The sequence below is a fragment of the Bos indicus genome, chromosome 8, assembly GCF_029378745.1.
Source record: "Bos indicus isolate NIAB-ARS_2022 breed Sahiwal x Tharparkar chromosome 8, NIAB-ARS_B.indTharparkar_mat_pri_1.0, whole genome shotgun sequence".
NCBI lineage: Eukaryota > Metazoa > Chordata > Mammalia > Artiodactyla > Bovidae > Bos > Bos indicus.
The window spans coordinates 94,360,587-94,383,444 of NC_091767.1; the positions used below are offsets into that span (position 1 = coordinate 94,360,587).

General features: G+C 36.8%; 1 protein-coding gene across 1 annotated transcript; it reads left to right on the plus strand.

The window, feature by feature from the left end:
* Positions 1-10,531: 10,531 nt before the first annotated feature.
* Positions 10,532-11,494, plus strand: LOC139184426 (olfactory receptor 13C8-like). Its single transcript, XM_070794181.1, has one exon. It carries the CDS (start codon positions 10,532-10,534, stop codon positions 11,492-11,494), a length of 963 nt encoding a protein of 320 aa, XP_070650282.1.
* The last annotated feature ends 11,364 nt before the right edge of the window (positions 11,495-22,858 follow it).

Consider the following 22,858-nt stretch of genomic DNA (forward strand, 5'->3'; position numbering starts at 1 on the left):
TTGCATTACAACAAGAACATGCTAATTATATGATATAATTGGATCTAACTCCGTTCCCCCTGGAGTTCGGGAAAGTTTTTAATCCTCCATGTTTACATTCTTAATTTCATTTTCTTTCAAATATTGAACCCCTCCCTGACTTGCCACAAAAAGCTTATAAATTGCCTTGGAAAGCTAATGGCTGGTCTTTCAGAGGATGTTTATGGAGTTCAAAATGTAGAAAAGCAGTTAGACAACCACAAAGTCCCCAAGAATCTCTGAGTTATTTTACATATTTTTTCCTAAGCTTAAACTAGAAACTCTGGACTTCAGAGGAAAAATATTTTTAATAGATTCATCTATGAGTTTTACCTGAGGAATAATCTACTGATAAGTCAAAACTTGAAGAAAGTAATTATAGCACCCTGATTATTATCTAATGCTTACCAATATCTCCTCTCTTTATCCTGAATATTATACATAAAACTGAAAGCATTTTTTGAGTCTGTAAAACCAATCTGCAATTAAGGAAGAAGACTGATCTCAAACCAAGGAAAAGAAACCATTCCTCAGGCTCAGAGGTACATAAATGATAAAATGTTCCATATTCACCTGCTGTAAATACTGTTTCTCAGATTTCGGTAAGATACCAATTTTATATGCTTAACTGCATACATCTAATTTCTCATCTTTCAAGTTTTCATCATTTATTGTCATAATGTTCCATGCTATATTTTAGACCATTGATGGGTAATTTTCACATCAAAGATCTGAGGTATGATTTGACTGCATTTAAAGAAGAGAAAAAAATATTCCAAATCATTTTCAAACCTAGGTATTCTAAAATAAAATACCGTGTTCTTTGCTACATCTCGGAGAAGGCAATGGCAACCTACTCCAGTACTCTTGCCTTGAAAATCCCACAGTGGAGGAGCCTGGTAGGCTGCAGTCCACGGGGTCGATAAAAGTCAGACACGACTGAGTGACTTCACTTTCACTATTTACTTTCATGCATTGGAGAAGGAAATGGCAACCCACTCCAGTACTCTTGCCTGGAGAATCCCAGGGACGGGGAAGCCTGGTGGGCAGCCGTCTATGGGGTCACACAGAGTCGGACACGACTGAAGCAACTAAGCAGCAGCAGCAGCAGCAGTTGCTACATCTTCCTCTTCAAAAACACTTCTGCCTCTCCTGCCCTTCCCACAGCAGATAGAATGAGAACATTAGATTCCTTTAATTAGTGATCTTAGAGACATTATTGAAAAACAGGTGTTATCTGATATTTTCTTCAAGATCTAAGCAATCTGAATGCTAGTATTAGACCTATAACCTGTCAAAAATATTAATCTGTCCTAAATGAATGGAACTGCAATGCAATCATTTCAGCATCTTTAGCTGTTGCTATGACCACCATATTTAAAAATATGTTTTTAAAAGCTTTTAAAAATACCTGAGATACCATATCACCTAAATGATTATATTCAAAATAAGTACTGATTCAAATTATGACAAACAATATGATACCTATATCTAAACTTGTAGTATGAATAAACACAAACCACCTCTTCCATGAACGCTTTCTGGAAGCTCCTTGGGACAGGATAACAAAATCAGTACCTCTTAATCAAATGCCCCTGAGCTCCAGAGTTAACTCTGACACCGGAGAGTAAATTATGTAGAAGCAAAAGTCCACCATAGGCCCTTTATCCCTCATTTTGATTACTACTGACCTGGATTACTCTACTAACTTTGTATAACACAAATGTTCCAGGGAAAAAAGCATGTATTCCATTTATTCCTACTTTGTACTAAGTGCTATATAGTTTATAGGAGGAATTTGGCTCATTGGATCAAATAAATCTGTGGTTGTCATATTATTCATATGCCCGTTATTCTGTTTGGATTCCAAGTTTTACTTAATTTAGCCTCTCTCCAATTGCCATTAAAACCAATAAAATTAACACAGCACACTTCCCCTATCTGAGATAACACAGTGTTTGGAAAGAGAGTGACCTTTAAAGCCAGTCAACACTTGCTTCCTACACATAATTAATTAGGCAAGAACAGAGTAAGTAATTTACCTTCACTCTGAGTAAGTAATTTACCTTCACTCAGAATTGCTTTCTCTGTTTCTAAAATGAAAAGTCAGGAGCTTAGGAAAATGCCTTGTAAGGTTCAAAATTGTAAAGTCATATGAAAGAAAACAGTAAGTTGTTTAACATATACTAAAATATTTGTATGAAGAATTCTCCTTCAGTCTTGAGAAAAATAGATGGCTGTAACGACTTCATTTGCTCCCCACTGATCCTTATTATATTCTGTGGCACAAAAAGCCATTGCTACACATATGTTGAATGAATTAATGTTGAATATTACATTTAGCTTCCGAAGTGCTTTCATTATATCATATCTCTGGATTCACTCATGGAATCTATGAATAAGCTTGTGATAATAGATGAGTAAACCTAGATTCTGAAAAGTAGTGCAGCCCTCTTGTCCACAGCATGTGAAAGATATAGAATTTGGAATTCAGTTTCCTAAGAATATAATTTAAGGTCACATCTTCTTTGAATTACTGTGGTGTTGGAGAAGACTCTTGAAAGTTCCTTGGACTGCAAAGAGATCCAACCAGTCCATTCTGAAGGAGATCAACACTGGGATTTCTTTGAAAGGAATGATGCTAAAGCTGAAACTCTAGTACTTTGGACACCTCGTGTGAAGAGTTGACTCATTGAAAAAGACTCTGACACTGGGAGGGATTGGGGGCAGGAGGAGAAGGGGACGACAGAAGATGAGATGGCTGGATGGCATCACTGACTCGATGGACGTGAGTCTGAGTGAACTCCGGGAATTGGTGATGAACAGGGAGGCCTGGCGTGCTGCGATTCATGGGGTCTCAAAGAGTCAGACATGACTGAGAGACTGAACTGAACTGAACTGAAGCCTTCTTAGTGAACAATGCAAAGAAATACAGGAAACATGAGAATGGGAAAGACTACATATCTCTTCAAGAAAATTAGAGATACCGAGGGAACATTTCATGGAAAGATGGGCACAATAAAGGACAGAAATGGCAAGGGCCTAATAGAAGCAAAAGAGATTAAGAAGAGGTGGCAAGAATACACAGAAAAATTGTACAAAAACATCTTAATGAACTGAGTAACCACAACAAGGTGGTCACGCACTTGGAGCTAGACATCCTGGAATGTGAAGTCAGTGGGCCTTATGAAGCATTACCACGAACAAAGCTACTGTAGGTGATGGAATTATAGATGAGCTATTTCAAATCCTAAAAGATGATGCTGTTAAAGTGCTGCATACATTACGCCAACAAATTTGGAAAACTCAGCAGTGCCCGCAGGACTGGAAAAGGTCAGTTTTCATTCCAATCTCAAAGAAGGACACTGCCAAAGAATGTTCAAACTACTGTACAATTGCACTCATTTCACATGCTATCAAGGTAAAGCTCAAAATCATTCAAACTAGGCTTCAACCGTACATGAACCAAGAACTTCCAGATGTACAAGTTGCATTTAGAAAAGACAGAAGAACCAGAGATAAATTGCCAACACTTGTTGGATCATAGAAAAAACAGGGGAATTTTTTAAAAAAAAAACCCACTTCTGCTTCATTGACTATGCTAAAGCCTTTGACTGTGTGGATCACAAAAAAACTGAAGAAAATTCTGAAAGAGATGGGAATACCTTACCTGCCTCCTGAGAAACCTGTATGCAGGTCAAGAAGCAGCAGTTAGAACTGGACATGCAACAAAGGACTGGGTCAAAATTGGGAAAGGAGTACGTCAAGGCTGTTTACGGTCACCCTGTTTATTTAACTTATATGTAGAGTACACTATGCAAAATGCAGGGCTGGATGAAGCTCAAGCTGGAATCAAGAATGCTGGGAGAAAAATATCAGCAACCTCAGATATGCAAATAATACCACTCTAATGGCAGAAAGTGAAGAGTAACTAAAGACCTTCTTGATGAGGGTGAAAAAGGAAAGTGAAAAAGCTGGCTTAAAACTCAACATCCAAAAAACGAAGATCATGGCATCTGGTCCTATCACTTCATGGCAAATACATAGGGAGAAAGTGGAAACAGTGGTAGATTTCATTTTCTTGGGCTCCAGAATCACTGCCGATGGTGACTGTAGCCATGAAATTAAAAGACACTTGGTCCTTGGAAGGAAAGTTATGACAAAACTAGACAGTGTATTAAAAAGCAGAGACATCATTTTGTCAACAAAGGTTCATCTCATCAAAACTATCATTTTTTCAGTAGTCATGTATGGATTTGAGTTGGACCATAAAGAAGGCTAAGTGCAGAAGAATTGATGCTTTCAAAATGTGGTGCTGGAGAAGACTCTTGAGAGTCCCTCGGACTGCAAGGAGATCAAACCAGTCAATTCTAAAGGAAGTCAACCCTGAATATTCATTGGAAGGACTGATGCTAAAGCGAAAGCTCCAATACTTTGGCCACCTATGAGAAGAGTCATTGCAAAAGACCCTGATGCTGGGAAAGATTGAGCGCAGAAGGAGATGGGGATGACAGAGGATGAGATGGTTAGCTGGCATCACTGACTCAATGGACATCAGTTTGAGCAAACTCAGGGAGATAGTGAAGGAGAGGCAGGCCTGCAGTTCATGCTGCAGTTCATGGGGTCACAAGGAGTCAGACAGGACTTAGCAACTGAAGAACAACAATTATGACCATAGGAAGGGTCAAATGTTTCTTAAGTTCCTACTCTATTCCATAAACTTAGCATGTGTGATAATAGATAAATTTAGACCAAGCTGCTCCATAATACAGGTGAGCACACAGCTGCTGAGAGAAGCTTAAAAATGTGAGCATAATGTCACAGAGCTCATAAGAGATACAACCAGATTTTTTTAAGCTCATGTACATTTGGCTACTATTGCTTACAATGGTCAACACATCCTAGGGAATATGGAGAATAACTGAAGACAAAATTAATACGTTCTTCTTCACCCAGTTGGCAATAGCTCTATAAAGTTATTACTTCTATTCTGTGTGTAAATCCAAATGAGTCAGGTTCTCTAAAAGCTAGAGGAGGAGCCAATGACTGCCCTCAAAAACAATGTTTACAGACCCACAAAGCACAGTTCAATATTGGTGAGAAAAGTACATGACCCTGAATAATGTCTCCATATTAACCTTTTTCTATCTTTTCATCTTAATATTCCCTTGGTCAAAATTCCAAAGCTTCCCAATTGCCTGGAGAATAAATTATATTTGATGAATACTATATTTAATGTACTTTACAAACTGGCAAAACTTTGTTCCTCTTTTTCTTTATTTTTCTGACTATTGTACCCCTATGCATTGTTTTCTTTTCCAGAAGCCTCACTGATGCATTTTTATCTCAACCCATTACCTAAGACTATTCCCCCTCAGCTCATCAAGGTCAAACTCAATTGATGCAATGAAATATTGCCCTAGAGCTCTCTTACATGATCTCCCCTTCTTTGAAGTCCCCTGCATTGGCAGGCAGATTTTTTACCACTGGACCACCAAGTCCCTTCAAAGTTATCCTTGATTTAAAATTTTCTGGATGAGCACTGCCCTTCATTGACCCTGGAAATATCCTTTCATTTTTCAATGCTGACCAACCAATCTATGACTGATTTTTTTTAACTAAATTAAAAACTATCTGCATTATCTTGTCTAACTAAGCTTTAAACTGTTTTTTAAATGCCTTATGTTTTCTTCCAATCCATTATGTGTTGTTTTTATGGTGTCAAAACTCAATTTTCCTTTTCTTTGATATTTAACTCAACTTTCCTTTACTTTTATATATATGAGAGTTCCTTCTATTAAACTGTATTGTTGATCAGAGCTCCTTCATATGCGTATACCTTATGTTGCTCTCTATGATTTTTTCGTTTTGCTTTAAAACTTAGGTTTTAGTTAATCATGCTCTTCTGTATTTTTTCTTTTTATATGTACATTACTTTCCTCAGTCTTTAAAAAGTCACCTACATTCTCCTAAAACCAGATTCTACTATCATTTCCTTCCCTAAAAAATGAATGAACCCTTGTACAATATGTATTTAAATTTGATGTATAAATTTTACCATGCTACTAATCACAACTTTGCTTATTTTTTTCAACACTTTTATAAGGATCTATTTATGTTGCTATTGACATCTAGTTCATTTGCTCCGCACTTATGCAAACTGTTCTATAATGCATGCTCACATATGATAGACTAATTCCTCAGATGATGAATATCAAAGATGCTGCCAAACTGCTTTTGCCAGAAACAATGCAAGGATGAACATCCTCATGCTTATCCCCTTACAGTCATAGGCAAGAACTTACCTGAGACATATTCCCAGGACCGGAATGACTGGGTCCTGTCCAACTTTAATACATCCATAGCATTTTCCAGTATATCACTGTACACTCCCATCAGAGTTCTACCTGCCCACATGCTTGGCAGCATTTGATACATGTACTTTTTTAAAGAAAAGGAATACTTTATGGATATTTCAATGAGAATTTTTCTGATATGGAACATTTAGTAATCATTTTTCAGATTTTCCAAGTTTTAGAATCTTTCCATATACTTATCAACCCTTCTGTGAATCACTAATTGATATCCTTTGATCAATTTTCTATTAGTTTAAGGTTCTAAGTTTTAAAAGCTTTTCCTCCACCAAAAGTTCTCAAGATTTTCTATACTCTTATTAATTTAATAATTTTTCACATGTAAGTTGTTAATATATTTGATTTCCAACTGTATGTATGATAATACAAGGATCAACTTTTATTTTTTTCATATATAAAGACATTTTCTTAACATGACCAACTGAGCTATCACTTCCCCACTGTTTTAGTATTACAACACAATATGCCACATTCCAGTAAAACCATATGTCTATATTTGAGATCTCTTTTCTTTTCTACCAGACTATTTAAATGTTCCTGCACCATTATCATAAAATTTTTGTTACTGTGGCTTTCTTGGCATGTTTTAAATATGGATTTTCCTCTTCCTTTTCTTTTATAAAACTGTGTGCAAGTTGTACAATTTTATTCCTCAGTTTACATTTTAGAACAGATATTCATATACCTCAAAAAAAATCCAGCTAAAATTAGAATGCATTTAATTGACTGCGTAGACTAATTTTGGGGAAAATGGAAGCCTTATATTTTTATCCCATTTCTTAACATACTATACTTTTTAATTACTCCTGTTTTGCTATGCTATATAATTTTTAATGATATCTGTAAAGCCCTTGCAGCTGTAAAACTAGGCAACCTTATCTTAATTCAGATCTCAATCAGAGTGTATAACCTGTCTCCATTAATTATTAGTGAATAGTAATTTCCTGTAGATTTTATTATAGTTTCCTTTCAAGATTAGGAAATAACATTCTGTTTGTGAACTTCAACTAGTTTATATTAAAATTATGAATTGATCTTCACCAAATTTATTTTGTGCCTCTCTTGAAATAATTGCTTTTCACTTTCTTTTGTTTCATTTTTTTAAAATTGAAGTATAGTTGACTTAAAATGTGTGCCAATCTCTGCTGCACAGCAAAGTAACTAATTATACACAGAGATAAGTTCTTTTTTATAATCTTATTCACTATAGTTTATCATGGGATATTGAATATAGTTCCTTGTACTATACAGTAGGACCCTGTTGTTTCTCCATCCTATATACAATAGTTTACATCTGCTAATTCCAGACTCTGACACCTTCCCTCCCCAGCCCTCCTCCCCCTTGGCAACCACTGTCAGTGAGTCTCTTTCTGTTTTATTTTTTTTTTTTTTATTTTTAAACTTTACATAATTGTATTAGTTTTGCCAAATGATAGGTTCATTTGTGCTATATTTTAGATTTCATGTGTAAGTGATACCATGTGGTGTTTCATCTTTCTCGTTCTGACTCACCTTGATTAGTATAATAAGCTCTAGTTGCATTCATGTTGCTGCAAATAGCATTCTTTGGTTCTTTATATGGCTGAGTAGTATTATATTGTATACATGTATCATATCTTCTTTACCCTCTCATCTGTTGATGGACACTTAGGTTGTTTCCATGTTTTAGCTATTGTGAATAGTGCTGCCATGAACATGCAGGTGCATGTATCATGTGTCTTTTTTAATTATAGTATTGTCCAGGTATACATCCAGGAGTGGGATTGCTGGATCATATGGAAATTCTATTTTCAGTTTCTGAGGAACATGCACACAGTTTCCATAGTAGCTGCACCAACTTACATTCCCACCAACTTTAAGAGGGCTCCATTTTCTCCACATCCTCTCCAGCATTTGTTATTTGTAGACTTTTTAATGAAGACCATTTGACCAGTGTGAGGTGGGTACTTCTTTATAGTTTTGATTTGTGTTTCTCTCTAATAATTAAGGATGTTGAGCATCCTTTCATATGCCTACTGACCATATCTGTCTTCTTTGGAGAAATATTTATTAAGGTCTTCTGACCATTTTTCAGTTGTGTTGTTTGCTGTTTGTTGTTGAGTTGTATGAGCTGTTTCTACACTTTGGAGAATAAACACTTATCTGTTGCATCATTTGCAAATATTTTCTCCCATTCCCTAGGTTGTCTTTTCATTTTTTCTATGGTTTTTCTTTGCTTTTTATTTTCTTTCATCTACTGATATTATGATTTACTGGTGATGTTTAACAAAAATCTAAGGAAGAACAATCCATATGCCATAAAATAACAGTCCTTCCTTGGATTGTTATGAACACAAACTTTTAGAAATGTATCTGGCATAAATTAATCAATATATAATTATTTTATAATTATTGTTGCTAATAAAATTATTTAAAATGCAGCTTACTAAAATTATCTATTATTTATTGCATTGGTGGTTTTCAAACTATGCCCTTTGGAATTCTATAAAAATAAAATTGAAGGAGGATGAGTGAATAAGACCCTGAAGAGATATTGCTTTTCTCTTCCCTCCAAACCAGTGTAACTTATATCAGAGAAACTCTCTTTTATTTGCTTTGTATATTATCCTTCTTATAAATATTATTTTTGAAAGAAAAATGCTAGTTGCATATCAGTAGTATTTAAACATATTTTGAATAAAAACATTGTTACTAGAGTTGATTCCCTAAGTGACAGTTCTTACATAGGTAAAAATAAATTATGTGAGGCCTACAATACACAATATTACAATTCTCTATTCAGAATAAAAATGGCTTCATAAATATATTCATTTATTTTCTATTTTAAAAAAGAAAAAACATTTACTTGAACACATAATTCCTCATTATACTGAGGGAGTTAGATACTGTAGTGATACAAAGACATGTCCCTTCAGTGAGGCCACTGTCCTCATGGGGCAATATGCAATGACTAACTACCACCAAAGGATACTGAGCTCTAAAAGAGACTTAGTCACACAGGACTGCATTAAGACTTTGATGAACTCTAGACATTTTTGCTTTCATGGGCCCTTTCTTCCATAAAATAAGATTAAACCTTACATCTTATGTTTTTATTAATGTAGATATACTGTGTTGTTTAATCACTCAGTTGTATCTGATTCTTTGTGATCCCATGGACTGTAGCCTACCAGGCTTCTCTGTCCATGGGATTTCCCAGGCAAAAATACTGGAATAGGTTGCCATTTCCTTCTCCAGGGAATCTACCCAACCTAGGGATCAAACCCAAGGCTCCTGCCTTGGTAGGTGAATTCATTACCATTGAGCCACCAATTGGTAACTAATAATCATCTCCATTGACAAGCAAAGAAAAGAGAGAGGATGGTATTCTGGTACACTCTGGTAAGATGGAGAATGTGCTTCAAACCTAATGAGTCAGTTATACCTGAGCTCCATAATGGAAATGGATCTAATGTTTTCAAATACTACAGTTTTTTTGAACACAAGCTGAAAATAATTTTACAGCTTATATACTACCTTTAAAACATTTTTAAAATGTAATTCAAATTTACAAATTCAAAAAACACAGCACAGGAATCACTTGCAAATAAATTTTATCTGCCTGCTGCATCCAGATCACTGATACTAAATCAATGTGTTAAGAAGTAGAACCACTAGAAAGGGCAATAAACTGGCTTGAGATCGAAGCATCCTACAATCAAAAAGTGTTCCCTCTTAACTCTGAGAAAATTATCTTAGGATTCCTGCTCTAGCAGTCAAGGTTTAGAGTAAGAGATTGTCTCAGAGTTATCTTGTTGCTTTCAAATACAGAACTAAATAACAAAGGGCTTTCTTGGTGGCTCGGTTGGTAAAGAAACCGCCTGCAATGCAGGAGACCCAGGTTCATTTCCTGGGTCAGGAAGATCCCCTGGAGAAGAGAATGGCAACCCATTACAGTATTCTTGCCCGGAGAATCCCATGGATAGAGGAGCCTGGTGAGCTACAGGCAATGGGGTCACAAAGAGTTGGACACAACTGAGCAACTAACACTTTAATAACAAAGAATATGATTCTTAAAACAGGAGCTCTTGGAGACACTGAATTAACAAACATCTATTGTATTATCCATAGAGTGCTGCTGGAGAAAGGATATACACAACATGGGAAGAACCAATGATTCCGTGTTGAGAGAATTTGTTCTGACTGGGCTTTCTGCTCACCCAGAGCTCCAGACAGTATTCTTTGTGCTAGTTCTGTGTATGTACCTGATGATCCTGCTGGGAAATGGAGTCCTTATCTCTGTAATCATCTGTTATTCTCATTTGCACACCCCCATGTATTTCCTCCTCTGTAATCTTTCCTTCCTGGACATTTGCTATACAAGCTCCTCTGTCCCATTAATTCTTGACAGTTTTCTTACAGTAAGGAAAAGGGTTTCCTTCTCTGGATGCATGGTGCAAATGTTTCTCTCTTTTGCCATGGGAGCCACAGAGTGTGTACTTCTGGGCATGATGGCACTTGACCGCTATGTGGCCATCTGCTACCCACTGAGATACCCTGTCATCATGAGAAAAGGTGCTTACATGCCCATGGCAGCTGGATCCTGGGTTGCAGGTATTGTTGACTCAGTGGTGCAGACATCTCTTGCATTGCAATTACCATTTTGTGCTGACAATGTAATTAACCATTTTGTTTGTGATTTTCTGGCTATCCTAAAATTGGCCTGTGCTGATATTTCAATTAATGTGATCAGCATGGCAGGGTCAAATCTGATTGTTCTAGTTATTCCATTGCTAGTAATTTCCATCTCTTACATTTTCATTGTTGCCACTATTCTAAGAATTCCTTCCACTGAAGGAAAACGTAAGGCCTTCTCCACCTGCTCAGCCCATCTCACAGTAGTGATTGTATTCTTTGTAACAATCTTCTTCATGTATGCTAAGCCCAAATCTAAAAGCTCCGCTGGTACAGATAATCAAGACATCATTGAGGCCCTCATCTCTCTCCTCTATGGAGTGATGACTCCCATGCTCAATCCTCTCATCTATAGTCTGAGGAACAAGGATGTAAAAATTGCTGTGAGGAACATGCTGGGTAGGAAAAACTTCTCTGATGGAATATGAGTTATGATTTATTTATAGTATATATTCTGAGTATAAACTCAGAATTCAAAGCTGCTGCAGACACAAAATTCAAATAGAGAAGATTACCATGTGAAAACAACTTCACAAAATGTCATTCAAAACTATAAGATATTGTAAACTGCAACTGTCGCTTCAGGCCATGTTTTTTCCCAGATATATGATGAGGAATGTGATGGCAGGATCATTCAGTTTCAGTTCAGTCACTGACTCTTTACAACCCCACGGACTGCAGCACACCCGGCTTCCCTGGCCATCACCAACTCCTGGGGCTTGCTCAAACTGATGTCCATGGAGTCAGTGATGCCATCCAACCATCTCATCCTCTGTCATCCCCTTCTCCTCCTGCCTTCAATCTTTCCCAACATCAGGGTATTTTCCAATGAGTCAGTTCTTCCCATCAGGAGGCCAAAGTACTGGAGTTTCAGCTTCATCATCAGTCCTTCCAATGAATATTCAGGACTGATTTCCTTTAGGATTGACTGGTTTGATCTCCTTGCAATCCAAGGGACTCTCAAAGTCTTCTCCAACACCACAGTTCAAAAGCATCAATTCTTCAGCACTCAGCCTTCTTTATAGTCCAACTCTCACATCCATACATGACTACTGGAAAAACCATAGCTTTGACTAGATGGACCTTTGCTGGCAAAGTAATGTCTCTGCTTTTTAATATGCTGAGTAGGTTGGCCATAACTTTTCTTCCAGGAAGCAAGCATCCTTTAAATTTCATGGCTGCAGTTACCATTTACAGTGATTTTGGAGCTCCCCAAAATAAAGTCTCTCACTGTTTCCATTGTTTCCCCATCTATTTGCCATGAGGTGATGATCTTCGTTTTTGAACAATGGGTTTTAAACCAGCCTTTTCCACTCTCGTCTTTCATCAAGAGGCTCTTTAGTACTTTGCTTTCTGCCATAAGGAGGCAGGATCATATAACAGCTCTATTTTTACTTTTTAAAGGAACCTCCATACTATTATCCATAGTAGCTGCAACAATTTACAACAACAGTGTAGGAGGGTTTCCTTCTCTCCACATCCACTCCAGCACTTGTTTGTCGATTTCTTGATGATAACCATTCTGACTGCTATGATGTGATATTTCAATATAGTCTTGATTTGCATTTCTCTAATAATTAGCAATGTTGAACATCTTTTCATGTGCCTCTTGGCCATCTGTATGCCTTCTTTGGAGAAATGCTTATTTAGTTCTTCTGCCTATTTTGATTGCATTGTTTGATGATTAAACCATATGAGCTGTTTGTAAATTTTGAGACTAATACCTTGTCAGTCACATCATTTGCAAATATTTTCTCACATTGTGTGTGTTGCCTTTTAGTTTTGCTTTACAGGTTCCTTAGCTGACCAAAAGCTTTTGAGTTTAATTAGGTCCCACTCATTTTACTCTGAGAGACAGAACAGATATTGCTGTCATTTATATTAGAGTGTTCTGCCTATGTTTTCCTCTAAGAGTTTGTCCATTTACAGATGAATAGAAAAAGGAAATGTGATACATATATACAATGGAATATTACTCAGCCATTATAAAGAATGAAATAATGCCATTTGCAGTAACATGGACAGACCTAAAGATTGTCATACTGAGTGAAATAAGTCAGACAGCAAAAGTGAAATATTGTATAATATCACTTATATATGGAATATAAAAGTGATACAACTGAATTCCTTTATAAAATGGAGAGTCACAGACTTACAGAACAAATGTATGGTTACTGAAGGGTGGTGTGTAGTACTGTATTTAAAGTCATTAACCAACAAATACCTCTGACATACTACATGAAACTCTGCTCAATAATATGTAAAAACTAAATGGGAAAAGAATTTGAAGATGAATAGATACATGTAAATGTATGACTGAACTACTTTGCTGTACACCTGACAATAACATAACATTGCTATTCAACTATACTCCAATATAAAATAAAAAGCTTAAAATATATGATAAAATATACATTTATGACATATAAATACATGATATATCTTGGTTGCCAAAATATGTCTTGGTTACTGTTGTTACTATTAGTTAGTTACTTTTTAATTTCTAACTGCAGAAATTAAACATGCTTGTGGCTTTTCAGAAAACTATTATGGAAATGCAAAATATTGAAAATCTCTTAGGAAGCCCCAGGAAAACATAATCACTCTTAAATATTTAGAAAATAATAAAGACACATGTATATTACCATATGTGAAATGGATGACCAGTCCAAGTTCAATGCATGAAACAGGGCATACAAAGCTGGTGCACTGGGACAACCCAGAGGGATGGGATGGGGAGGGAGGCGGGAGGGACTTTGGGGTGGGGGAACACATGTACATCCGTGGCTGATTCATGCCAATGTATGGCAAAAACCACCACAACCAGGCAAGAGTACTGGAGTGGGGTGCCATTGCCTTCTCCAGTAAAGTAATTAGCCTCCAATTAAAATAAATTAATTAATTAAAAAGAAAATAATAATAAAGACAAAAAGTGTTCTAAAAGATACTTTGTAACCTAAAATAAGTACATGGCCAATTATTCAAAATCACTATGAATTAGTACATATATCATATATTTATTTTATATTGTTCATTTATTTATAATTTCTCTCTACCAACATATAAAGCTCTTATATGATGAGCAGGAACTTTTTATCATCCTATAATATCAAAAAGATCTAGTACAGAGCATGACATATAATGGATGCTCAATAAATATTTTTTAAAAAAATAAATGAACCACATCATGTATATATGCTGAAATTTGTATCTTCCATATCTGAGTTAACAATGGTTTTTCAAAAAAATATCTGATTCAATATAATATTTTATAAATTAACTAAATTAACATTTTCCCCTTCATGGATCATAGCCTTCTCATGGTAAAGGGGCTTATATAACTCAATGAAGCTATGAGCCATGCCATGCAGGGCCACCCAAGATGGACAGGCAAAAGTGGAGAGTTCTAACAAAACATGGTTCACTGGAGAAGGGAATGACAAACCACTCCAGTACTCTTGCTGTGAGAACCCCATGAACAAGAACAATATGAAAAGGCAAAAGGATGACACAGGAAGATGAGCCTCCCAGGTCGGAAGGTGTCCAATATGCTACTGGCAAAGAGCAGAGGGCAATTACTAATAGCTTCAGAAAGAATGAAACAGGGCAAACCGGAAACAATGCTCAGCTGTGGAAGTGTCTAGTGGTGAAAGTAAATTCTGATGCTATAAAGAACAATATTGCATAGGAACTTGCAATGTTAGGTCCGTGAATCAAGTTAAATTAGGGGTAGTCAAGCAGGAGATGGTAAGAGTGAACACTGGCATCTTAAGAATCAGTGACCTAAAATGGACAGGAATGGGCACATTTAATTCAGATGACCATTATATTTACTGTGTGCAAGAATCCCTTAGAAGAAATGGAATAGCCTTCAGAGTCAAAAAGAGAGTTTGAAATTCAGTACTTGGGTGCAATCTCAAAAAAATGACAGAATGATCTCGATTTGTTTTCAAGACAAACATTTCACCAAAATAGTAATCCAAAACTATGCCTGAACCACTGATGCCAAAGAAGCTGAAGTTGACCAGTTCCATGAAGACCCACAAAGACCTTCTAGAACTAATACCAAAAAAAGATATCCTTTTCATTATAGGGGATTGGAATGCAGAGGTAGGAAGTCAAGAGATATCTGGAATAACACTGAAGTTTGATCTTGAGCTCCTTAATGCAAAATTGAATTCAATTTCTTAAATTGAAGAAAGTAGGGAAAACCACAAGGCTATTCAGATATGACCTAAATCAAATTCCTTATGATTATATAGTGGAGGTGACAAATAGATTCAAGGGATTAGATCTGGTAGACAGAGTGCCAGAAGAACAATGGGTGGAAGCTCCTAACTAAAGGAGGCAATGAACACTATCCCAAAAAAAGAAATGCAAGAAGGCAAAGTGGTTGTCTGAGGAGGCTTTACACATAACTGAAGAAAGAAAAGAAGCAAAAAGAAAGGGATAAAAGGAAAGATACATCCAACTGAATGCAGAGTTCCAGAAAATAGAAAGGAGAGAAGAAGGCCTTTTTCGATGAAAAATGAAAAGAAGTAGAGGAAACAATAGGATAGCAAAGATTAGAGATTTCTTCAAGAAAACTGGAGATATCAAGGGAACATTTCATGCAAGGATGGGCACGATAAAGGACAAAAATGGTAAGGACCTAACAGAAGAAGAGATTAAGAAGAGTTGGCATGAATACACAGAAGTATATGCAAAAAATTCTTAATGGCCGGGATAACCATGATAGTGTAGTCACTCACCTAGAACCAGACATCCTGAAGTCAAGTGGGCCTTAGGAAGCATTATTATGAACAAAGCTTGTGGAGGTTATGCAATTCCAACCAAGCTATTTCAAATCCTAAAAGATGATGCTGTTAAAGTGTTGCAGCCAATATGCCTGCAAATTTGTAAAATAGCAGTGGCCACAGGACTGGAAAAGATGTTTTCATTCCAATCCCAATCTTTGGCACTTTTCAGACTACCAAAAGAATTTTCAGACTACCAGACAATTGTGCTCATTTCACATGCTAGTAAAATCATGCTCAAAATCCTTCAAGCTAGGCTTCAACAGTACGTGAACTGAGAACTTCCAGATGTACAAGCTGGGTTTAGAAAAGGCAGAAAAACCAGAGATCAAATTGGTAACATACGTTGGATCATAGAGAAAGGAAGGGAATTCCATAAAAGCATCTACTTCTGCTTCATTGACTATGCCAAAGCCTTTAACTGTGTGGATCACAACAAACTGTGGAAAATTCTTGAAGAGATGGGAATACCAGACCACCTTACCTGACTCCTGGGAAACCTATATGCAGGTCAAGAAGCAACAGTTAGAACAGGACATGGAACAATGAACTGGCTCAAAATTGGGAAAGTTGTAAGACAAGGCTGTATTTTGTTACCATGTTTATTTAATTTACATGCAGAGTGCATCATGTGAAATGTCAGGCTGGATTAATCACAAGCTGGAATCAAGATTGCTGAGAAAAATATCAACAACTTCAGATATGCAGAAGATATCACTCTAATGGCAAAAAGTAAAGAGGAACTAAAGAGCCTCTTGATGAGGGTGAAAGAGAGTGGAAAAGCTGGCTTAAAACTCAACATTCAGAAAACTAAGATCACAGCATCTGGTCCCATCATTTCATGGCATATAGATGGGGAAAAGTGGAAGCAGTGACGGATTTTATTTTCTTGGGCTCCAAAATCACTGTGGTCAGTGACTGCAGCCATGAAATTAAAAGACTCCTTGGAAGGAAAGCTATGAAAAACCTGCCTACTGCTGCTGCTAAGTCGCTTCAGTCATGTCCGACTCTGTGTAACCCCACAGACGGCAGCCCACCAGGCTCCCCGTCCCTGGGATTCTCCAGGCAAGAACACTGGAGTGGGTTGCCATTTCCTTCTCCAATGCATGAAAGTGAAAAGTGAAAGTGAAGTCGCTCAGTCGTGTCCAACTCTTGGTGACCCCATGGACTGCAGCCTACCAGGCTCCTCCATCCATGGAATTTTCCAGGCAAGAGTACTGGAGTGGGTTGCCATTGCCTTCTCCTATGACAAAACTGAACAATGCATTAAAAAGCAAAGATATCACTTTGCCAGCAACAGTCTGTATAGTCAAAGCTATTGTTTTTCCAGTGGTCATGAGAGATGTGAGGGTTGGATCATATAGGCTGCACAACCAAGAATTAATGCTTTTGAATTGTGGTGCTGTAGAATACTTTTGAGAGTCCCTTGGACTGCAAGATCAAACCAGTCATTTTGAAAGGAAATCAACCCTGAACATTCATTGGAAGCACTGATGCTGAAGCTAAAGCTTCAATATTTTGGCCAACTGATGTGAAGAACTGACTCTTTGGAAAAGACCTTGATGCTGGGAAAGATTGAAGGAAGGAAGTAAGAGAAGGGGACAACAGAGAATGAGATCATTGGATGGCACCGTTGACTCAATAGACATAAATTTGGGCAAATTGAAGGATACAGTGAAGGACAGGGAAGTCTGGTGTGGTGCAGTCCACAGAGTTGCAAAGAACTGAACATGACTTAGCAACTCAACAACAACAATAGTAATTGTAAAAAAAATAGTATCATATGGTCTCCCTTAATATAATAATTTACCTATTATTTTTTATGTGATGTGTATCATAAAGGAGAGGAAGTTTTATTTATCAGCTACCATAACTTTCCTGGGTTTGGAACATAATGAGATTAAGGTAAAAGAGTCCCCTAGCAATCCACCCTAAGTTTTACCCCAATAAAAACAGAAGTGACATGGTAGCAGGGAATTCCTTTTGGACTTTGAAAAGAGATCAGATCACAATGAAGACATCTCATCTCTGCATTGGATCACACAGTTTCTAAGTGGCTGGAGAACTAGACACAACTGGTAACCAACAGCAATTTCGATAAGAGGATAAGAAGTGGCAAGCTATTCAGCAAATTGAAGAGCTACAGAGTATCTGGTGTTGGAGGATAAGGAGAGCTCCACTTGAGACAATGTCTATTGCCTGATGAGTGCAACCATTGGAGTAGTGCCAATGTTAGCAATGGAAACCCCATTTCTGTTGAAGGAATTGAGTCAGATAGGTCAAGAGAGGAAATTCTTCTGGCCTGTTGAAGAGTCGATGAGAACTGAAATATAGAACACACATCAAAAGGAAAAGACTATAACTACTTCTAAATTGTAAAAGCAGGGCCTTAATATTTTCCTTTCTTGATAACACATAATTATTATTTTTCATAAGACTAAATAAATTAATTCATGTTTAGCACTAAATATTGCCTAGAACACCCTAACATCCAATAAACATCAGTGAATTTTTATTAATGCTCGGTGTATTTTAATAGGTCATAAAACTTTGAATAGGCACAAAATTGTCATTCTTACTTTTTTACAGAGTAATTTTGATGATATTATATTATTATCTCTCAGCTTCAAATCCACTTTTCTTTATGAGTTTCAGTTGAGACACTGAAAACCACATTTCTTCTTTGCTAGCTAGCATCTATTAAATTCTTCCAAAAGAGTTGCTAAAGAGAGAATTAAAGGTTTGATGAGGATAAGGGACTTGACCCTCCCTATTAGCTTTCTGCTCATGTTAGCATCACTCTGCTTATGGTTCTTCACCAATATAATGGCAAATTCTTAGCTGCTTCCAGTATTGGTTTCAGATTTTATTACTTCTTTTTTATAAGCCAAGAAAAGTGGCTTCAAGAAAATAGCACTTCTACCAGTGCTATTTCCTCAGAGCTTTGAGTCTGTCACTGAGATTTTACTTCTGGTAAATCAATAGCCATGCTAAGTCTTTACTTTGTCTTGAGGTATATTTAAAATGACAAAATATCCAATTCTGTGCTTGAGAATTATAGTGAGTCAGCTGGAACATAAATAGATAACTAGCAGGAAGCTGCTGTCTAACACATGGAGCCCAGCTTGGTGCTCTATGACCACCTGCTACTGCTAAGTCACTTCAGTCATGTCTGACTCTGTGCGACCCCATAGGTGGCAGCCCACCAAGCTCCCCCATTCCTGGGGTTCTCCAGACAAGAACACTGGAGCTGGTTGCCATTTCCTTCTCCAATGTATGAACGTGAAATGTGAAAGTGAAGTCACTCAGTCGTATCCAACTCCTAGCAACCCCATGGACTGCAGCCTACCAGGCTCCTCCATCCATGGGATTCTCCAGGCAAGAGTACTTGAGTGGGGTGCATTTCCTTCTCTGCTATGACCACCTAGATGCATGGAATTGGGCAGGGGGACTTATGAGGGAGGGGATACACATATATAATGAATACCACTTCACGATGATGTATGGCAGAGAACGCTACAACATTGTAAAACCATTATTCTCTGATTAAAAAAACAAAAATGAAATAGATTTCGTCAGGTTGTCATTTCCATCTGACCAAATCTATTTGTTTTTTTCATTTCCACAGGCTTCCCCGGTTACTTAGTCAGTAAAGAGTCTGCCTGCAATGTGGGAGATCTGGGTTCAGTCCCTGGGTTGGAAAGATCCCCTAGAGAAGGAAATGGCAACCCATTCCAGTATTCTTGCCTAGAGAATTCCATGGACAGAGGAGCTTGGTGGACTACAGTCCACAAAGAGTCGGACACAATTGAGTCGGACTAACACTTTTCATTTCCATACATAACTAAATAACAAGTACTAGGAAAGACATTTGTATTTCCTCTAAAGTTCCTTCCTTGTGTCTAAAATGTAGATTATAAAAATCTCTATACTCAAAAGTGAAATTTAATAATTACCATATGATCATACAAAAAGAAAACATTGAGTAGTTAATCAAGTCCTGAAATACATGTAACAAAGAATAAACTTAGGACCTTGAGAGAAACAAACAAAAAACACATCTCTTTTCTTTTTTTCAATGCGTATCTAGCACTCACCTATTAATTAATTACATACCAGATACACAGTCTGCTATTTCTACTAACTTGCTAAATTAATGCACAAATAAGTGAATGAAAGAAATAATATCAGAAAGGCATATATATTTTCCAAAATAATTTATCAAGATCATATTATTGAATCCTCTTGATAACTTTTCAAGGAGCTATTAGTTCCCTAACTTTACAGAACAAAAACCTGATTCCAGAAATGTAGAAATACCTGAAGTTACAACCAGGATTTGGGAAGCTTTCTATTTGAATAAAATAATTAACAAACTATAATGGGATACACATTATCCTAAATTACATGTGGAACAGGTATAAAAATGGATACATTTTTAGCCTGAGAGAAAAAATCGGCAAAATCAGTGAAAAATTATTAAACAGTGCATGTTCTCTCAATGAAACTAAGGGGAATTAACTAAATAAAAACTCTACAACCTAAGATAAACACACTTATAAATGACTAATGAGTAGCAATAATATTCAAAATATTTAACAACTTCTATGGCAGGTGAAACAACTTCTCATTCCAAAAAATCAGAATGAGCACCTGCCATAATCAGTGTGCCCATAGTAGTATGTGCCAGCCAAATTTAAGCCTTGCTTATAGATTAGAGAAAAAAGAATGACAAAAAAATTTAAAAACTCATAAAAGCAAACTTGAGCTTATACCCACTAGTATAGCTGTACTCTTTTTTTATGGTTAGTGTTCATTCTGATTAATTGGTAGCTGTTCCAGTCTGTAAAATATTTTCAGTATCAACCTCCTTAGAAATGAAACATAATTAAACACTGCAATTAAAATTTACCAGATACAGAAAGCAAAACAGTTTTTTGAGGGAGATGTTCATACTTGAATTCGTTTAAGAAACTTGACTTCATAAAGAAGAGGGGAGGAAGCAAACAGAAACGATAGAGACGAGGCATTATCTAGAGAATTTGAGTGCAAAGCCAATATGCAAGGTATTGTACTATATATCACACCTTATTACTTCTTACTAAATCTTCACAGTAACCTTAAAAGGTGTATCTCTTTGCTCTTAATTTTACAGATTAAGAGATTAAGATTCATAGATGTTAAGATCATGGAGGTTTTGACTGTGAAAGTTAGTTTCCAAACCATAGTCTTGACCATGGAGACATATTATTTCCTCTATTGCCTAGGAGTCAAAAGGGAGGTATTCTGAAGTCCAGTTGTATCTAAATCAGGAGAATTGATCCAAAGATGTTAGAGAGCAAGAAAGTTAAAATATCCTAACTGGATTTAACCTTGTAATTTCTCCAAAGCCATTAACTGGATATATCAGCGATATATTAAGGAGACAATGATAATCAAGTCCTTGGTGATTATGGTAAAAGCCATGAGTAAGAGTGGATAATACATTAATTTGTCTTGAGCCCAGTATTGCATCATCCTCCAGGGGAAAATAATTAATACACTTGTACTTAATAAGTAACAGAAAGTAATCACCATGAACAAAGTGTTTTAACTAACCAGAAAACTGCTGAATAAACCTAAGGTCATGGGTTTCAGTGTGATGCACTTTAAGGAAGGAGAACTTTTTAGGATATAAGAATCTTTAGCTCATCAAGGGAGGCAGAAAATATTACTGGTTATGAAATAGTATGTGTGGCCAAACAATTTAGATTGAATGTCACGTACATATCTACCTTACTAACCTATACTCTCAATTCAGTTCGGGTGCACAGTTGTGTCCAACTCTTTGTGACCCTATGGACTATAGAATGCCAGGCTTCCCTGTCCATCACCAATTCCCAGAGCTTGCTCAAACTCATGTCCATCGAGCTGGTGATGTCATCCAACCATCTCATCCTCTGTCATCCCCTGCTTCTTCTGCCTTCAATCTTTCCCAGCATCAGGGTGTTTTCTAAGGAGCCAGTTCTTCACATCAGGTGGCCAAATTATTGGAGTTTCAGCTTCATCATCAGTCCTTCCAATGAATATTCGGAACTGATTTCATTTAGGATTGACTGGTTTGATCTCCTTGCAGTCCAAGAGACTCTCAAGAGTCTTCTCCAACACCACAGTTCAAAAGCATCAATTTGTCAGTGCTCAGCTTTTGCTATAGTCCAACTCTCACATCCATACATGACTACTGGAAAAAACCATAGGTTTGACTAGATGGACCTTTGTTGGCAAAGTAATGTCTCTGCCTTTTAATATGCTGTCTCGGTTTGTCATAGCTTTTCTTCCAAGGAGCAAGCATCTTTTAATTTCAAGGTGGCAGTCACCATCTGCAATGATCTTGGAGCCCAAATAAATAAAGTCTGTCACTGTTTTCATTGTTTCCCCATCTATTTGCCATGAAGTGCATCTGTTTGCCATGAAGTGCATCTATTTGCCATGAAGTGCATCTATTCACCATGAAATTATGGGAACAATGCCATGATCTTCATTTTTTGAATGTTGAGTTTGAAACCAGATTTTTCACTCTCCTCTTTCACTTTCATCAAGAGGTTCTTTAGTTCGTCTTTGCTTTCTACCATAAGAGTGGTATCATCTGTGTATCTGAGGTTATTGCTATTTCTCTCAGCAATCTTGATTCTGGCTTGTGGTTTATCCAGCCTGTCATTTCTCATGATGTACACAGCATATAAATTACATAAACAGGGTGACAATATACAACCTTGACATACTCCTTTCCCAATTTGGAATCAGTCCACTGTTTAATGACCAGTTCTAATTGTTGCTTCTTGGCCTGTATATAGGTTTCACAAGAGGCAGGTAAGGTGGTCTGGCATTTCCATCTCTTTAAGAATTTTCCAGTTTGTTGTGATCCACAGTCAAAGGCTTTTGTGTAGTCAATGAAACAGAAATAGATGTTTTTCTGGAATTCTCTTGCTTTTTCTATGATCCAATGGATGCTGGCAA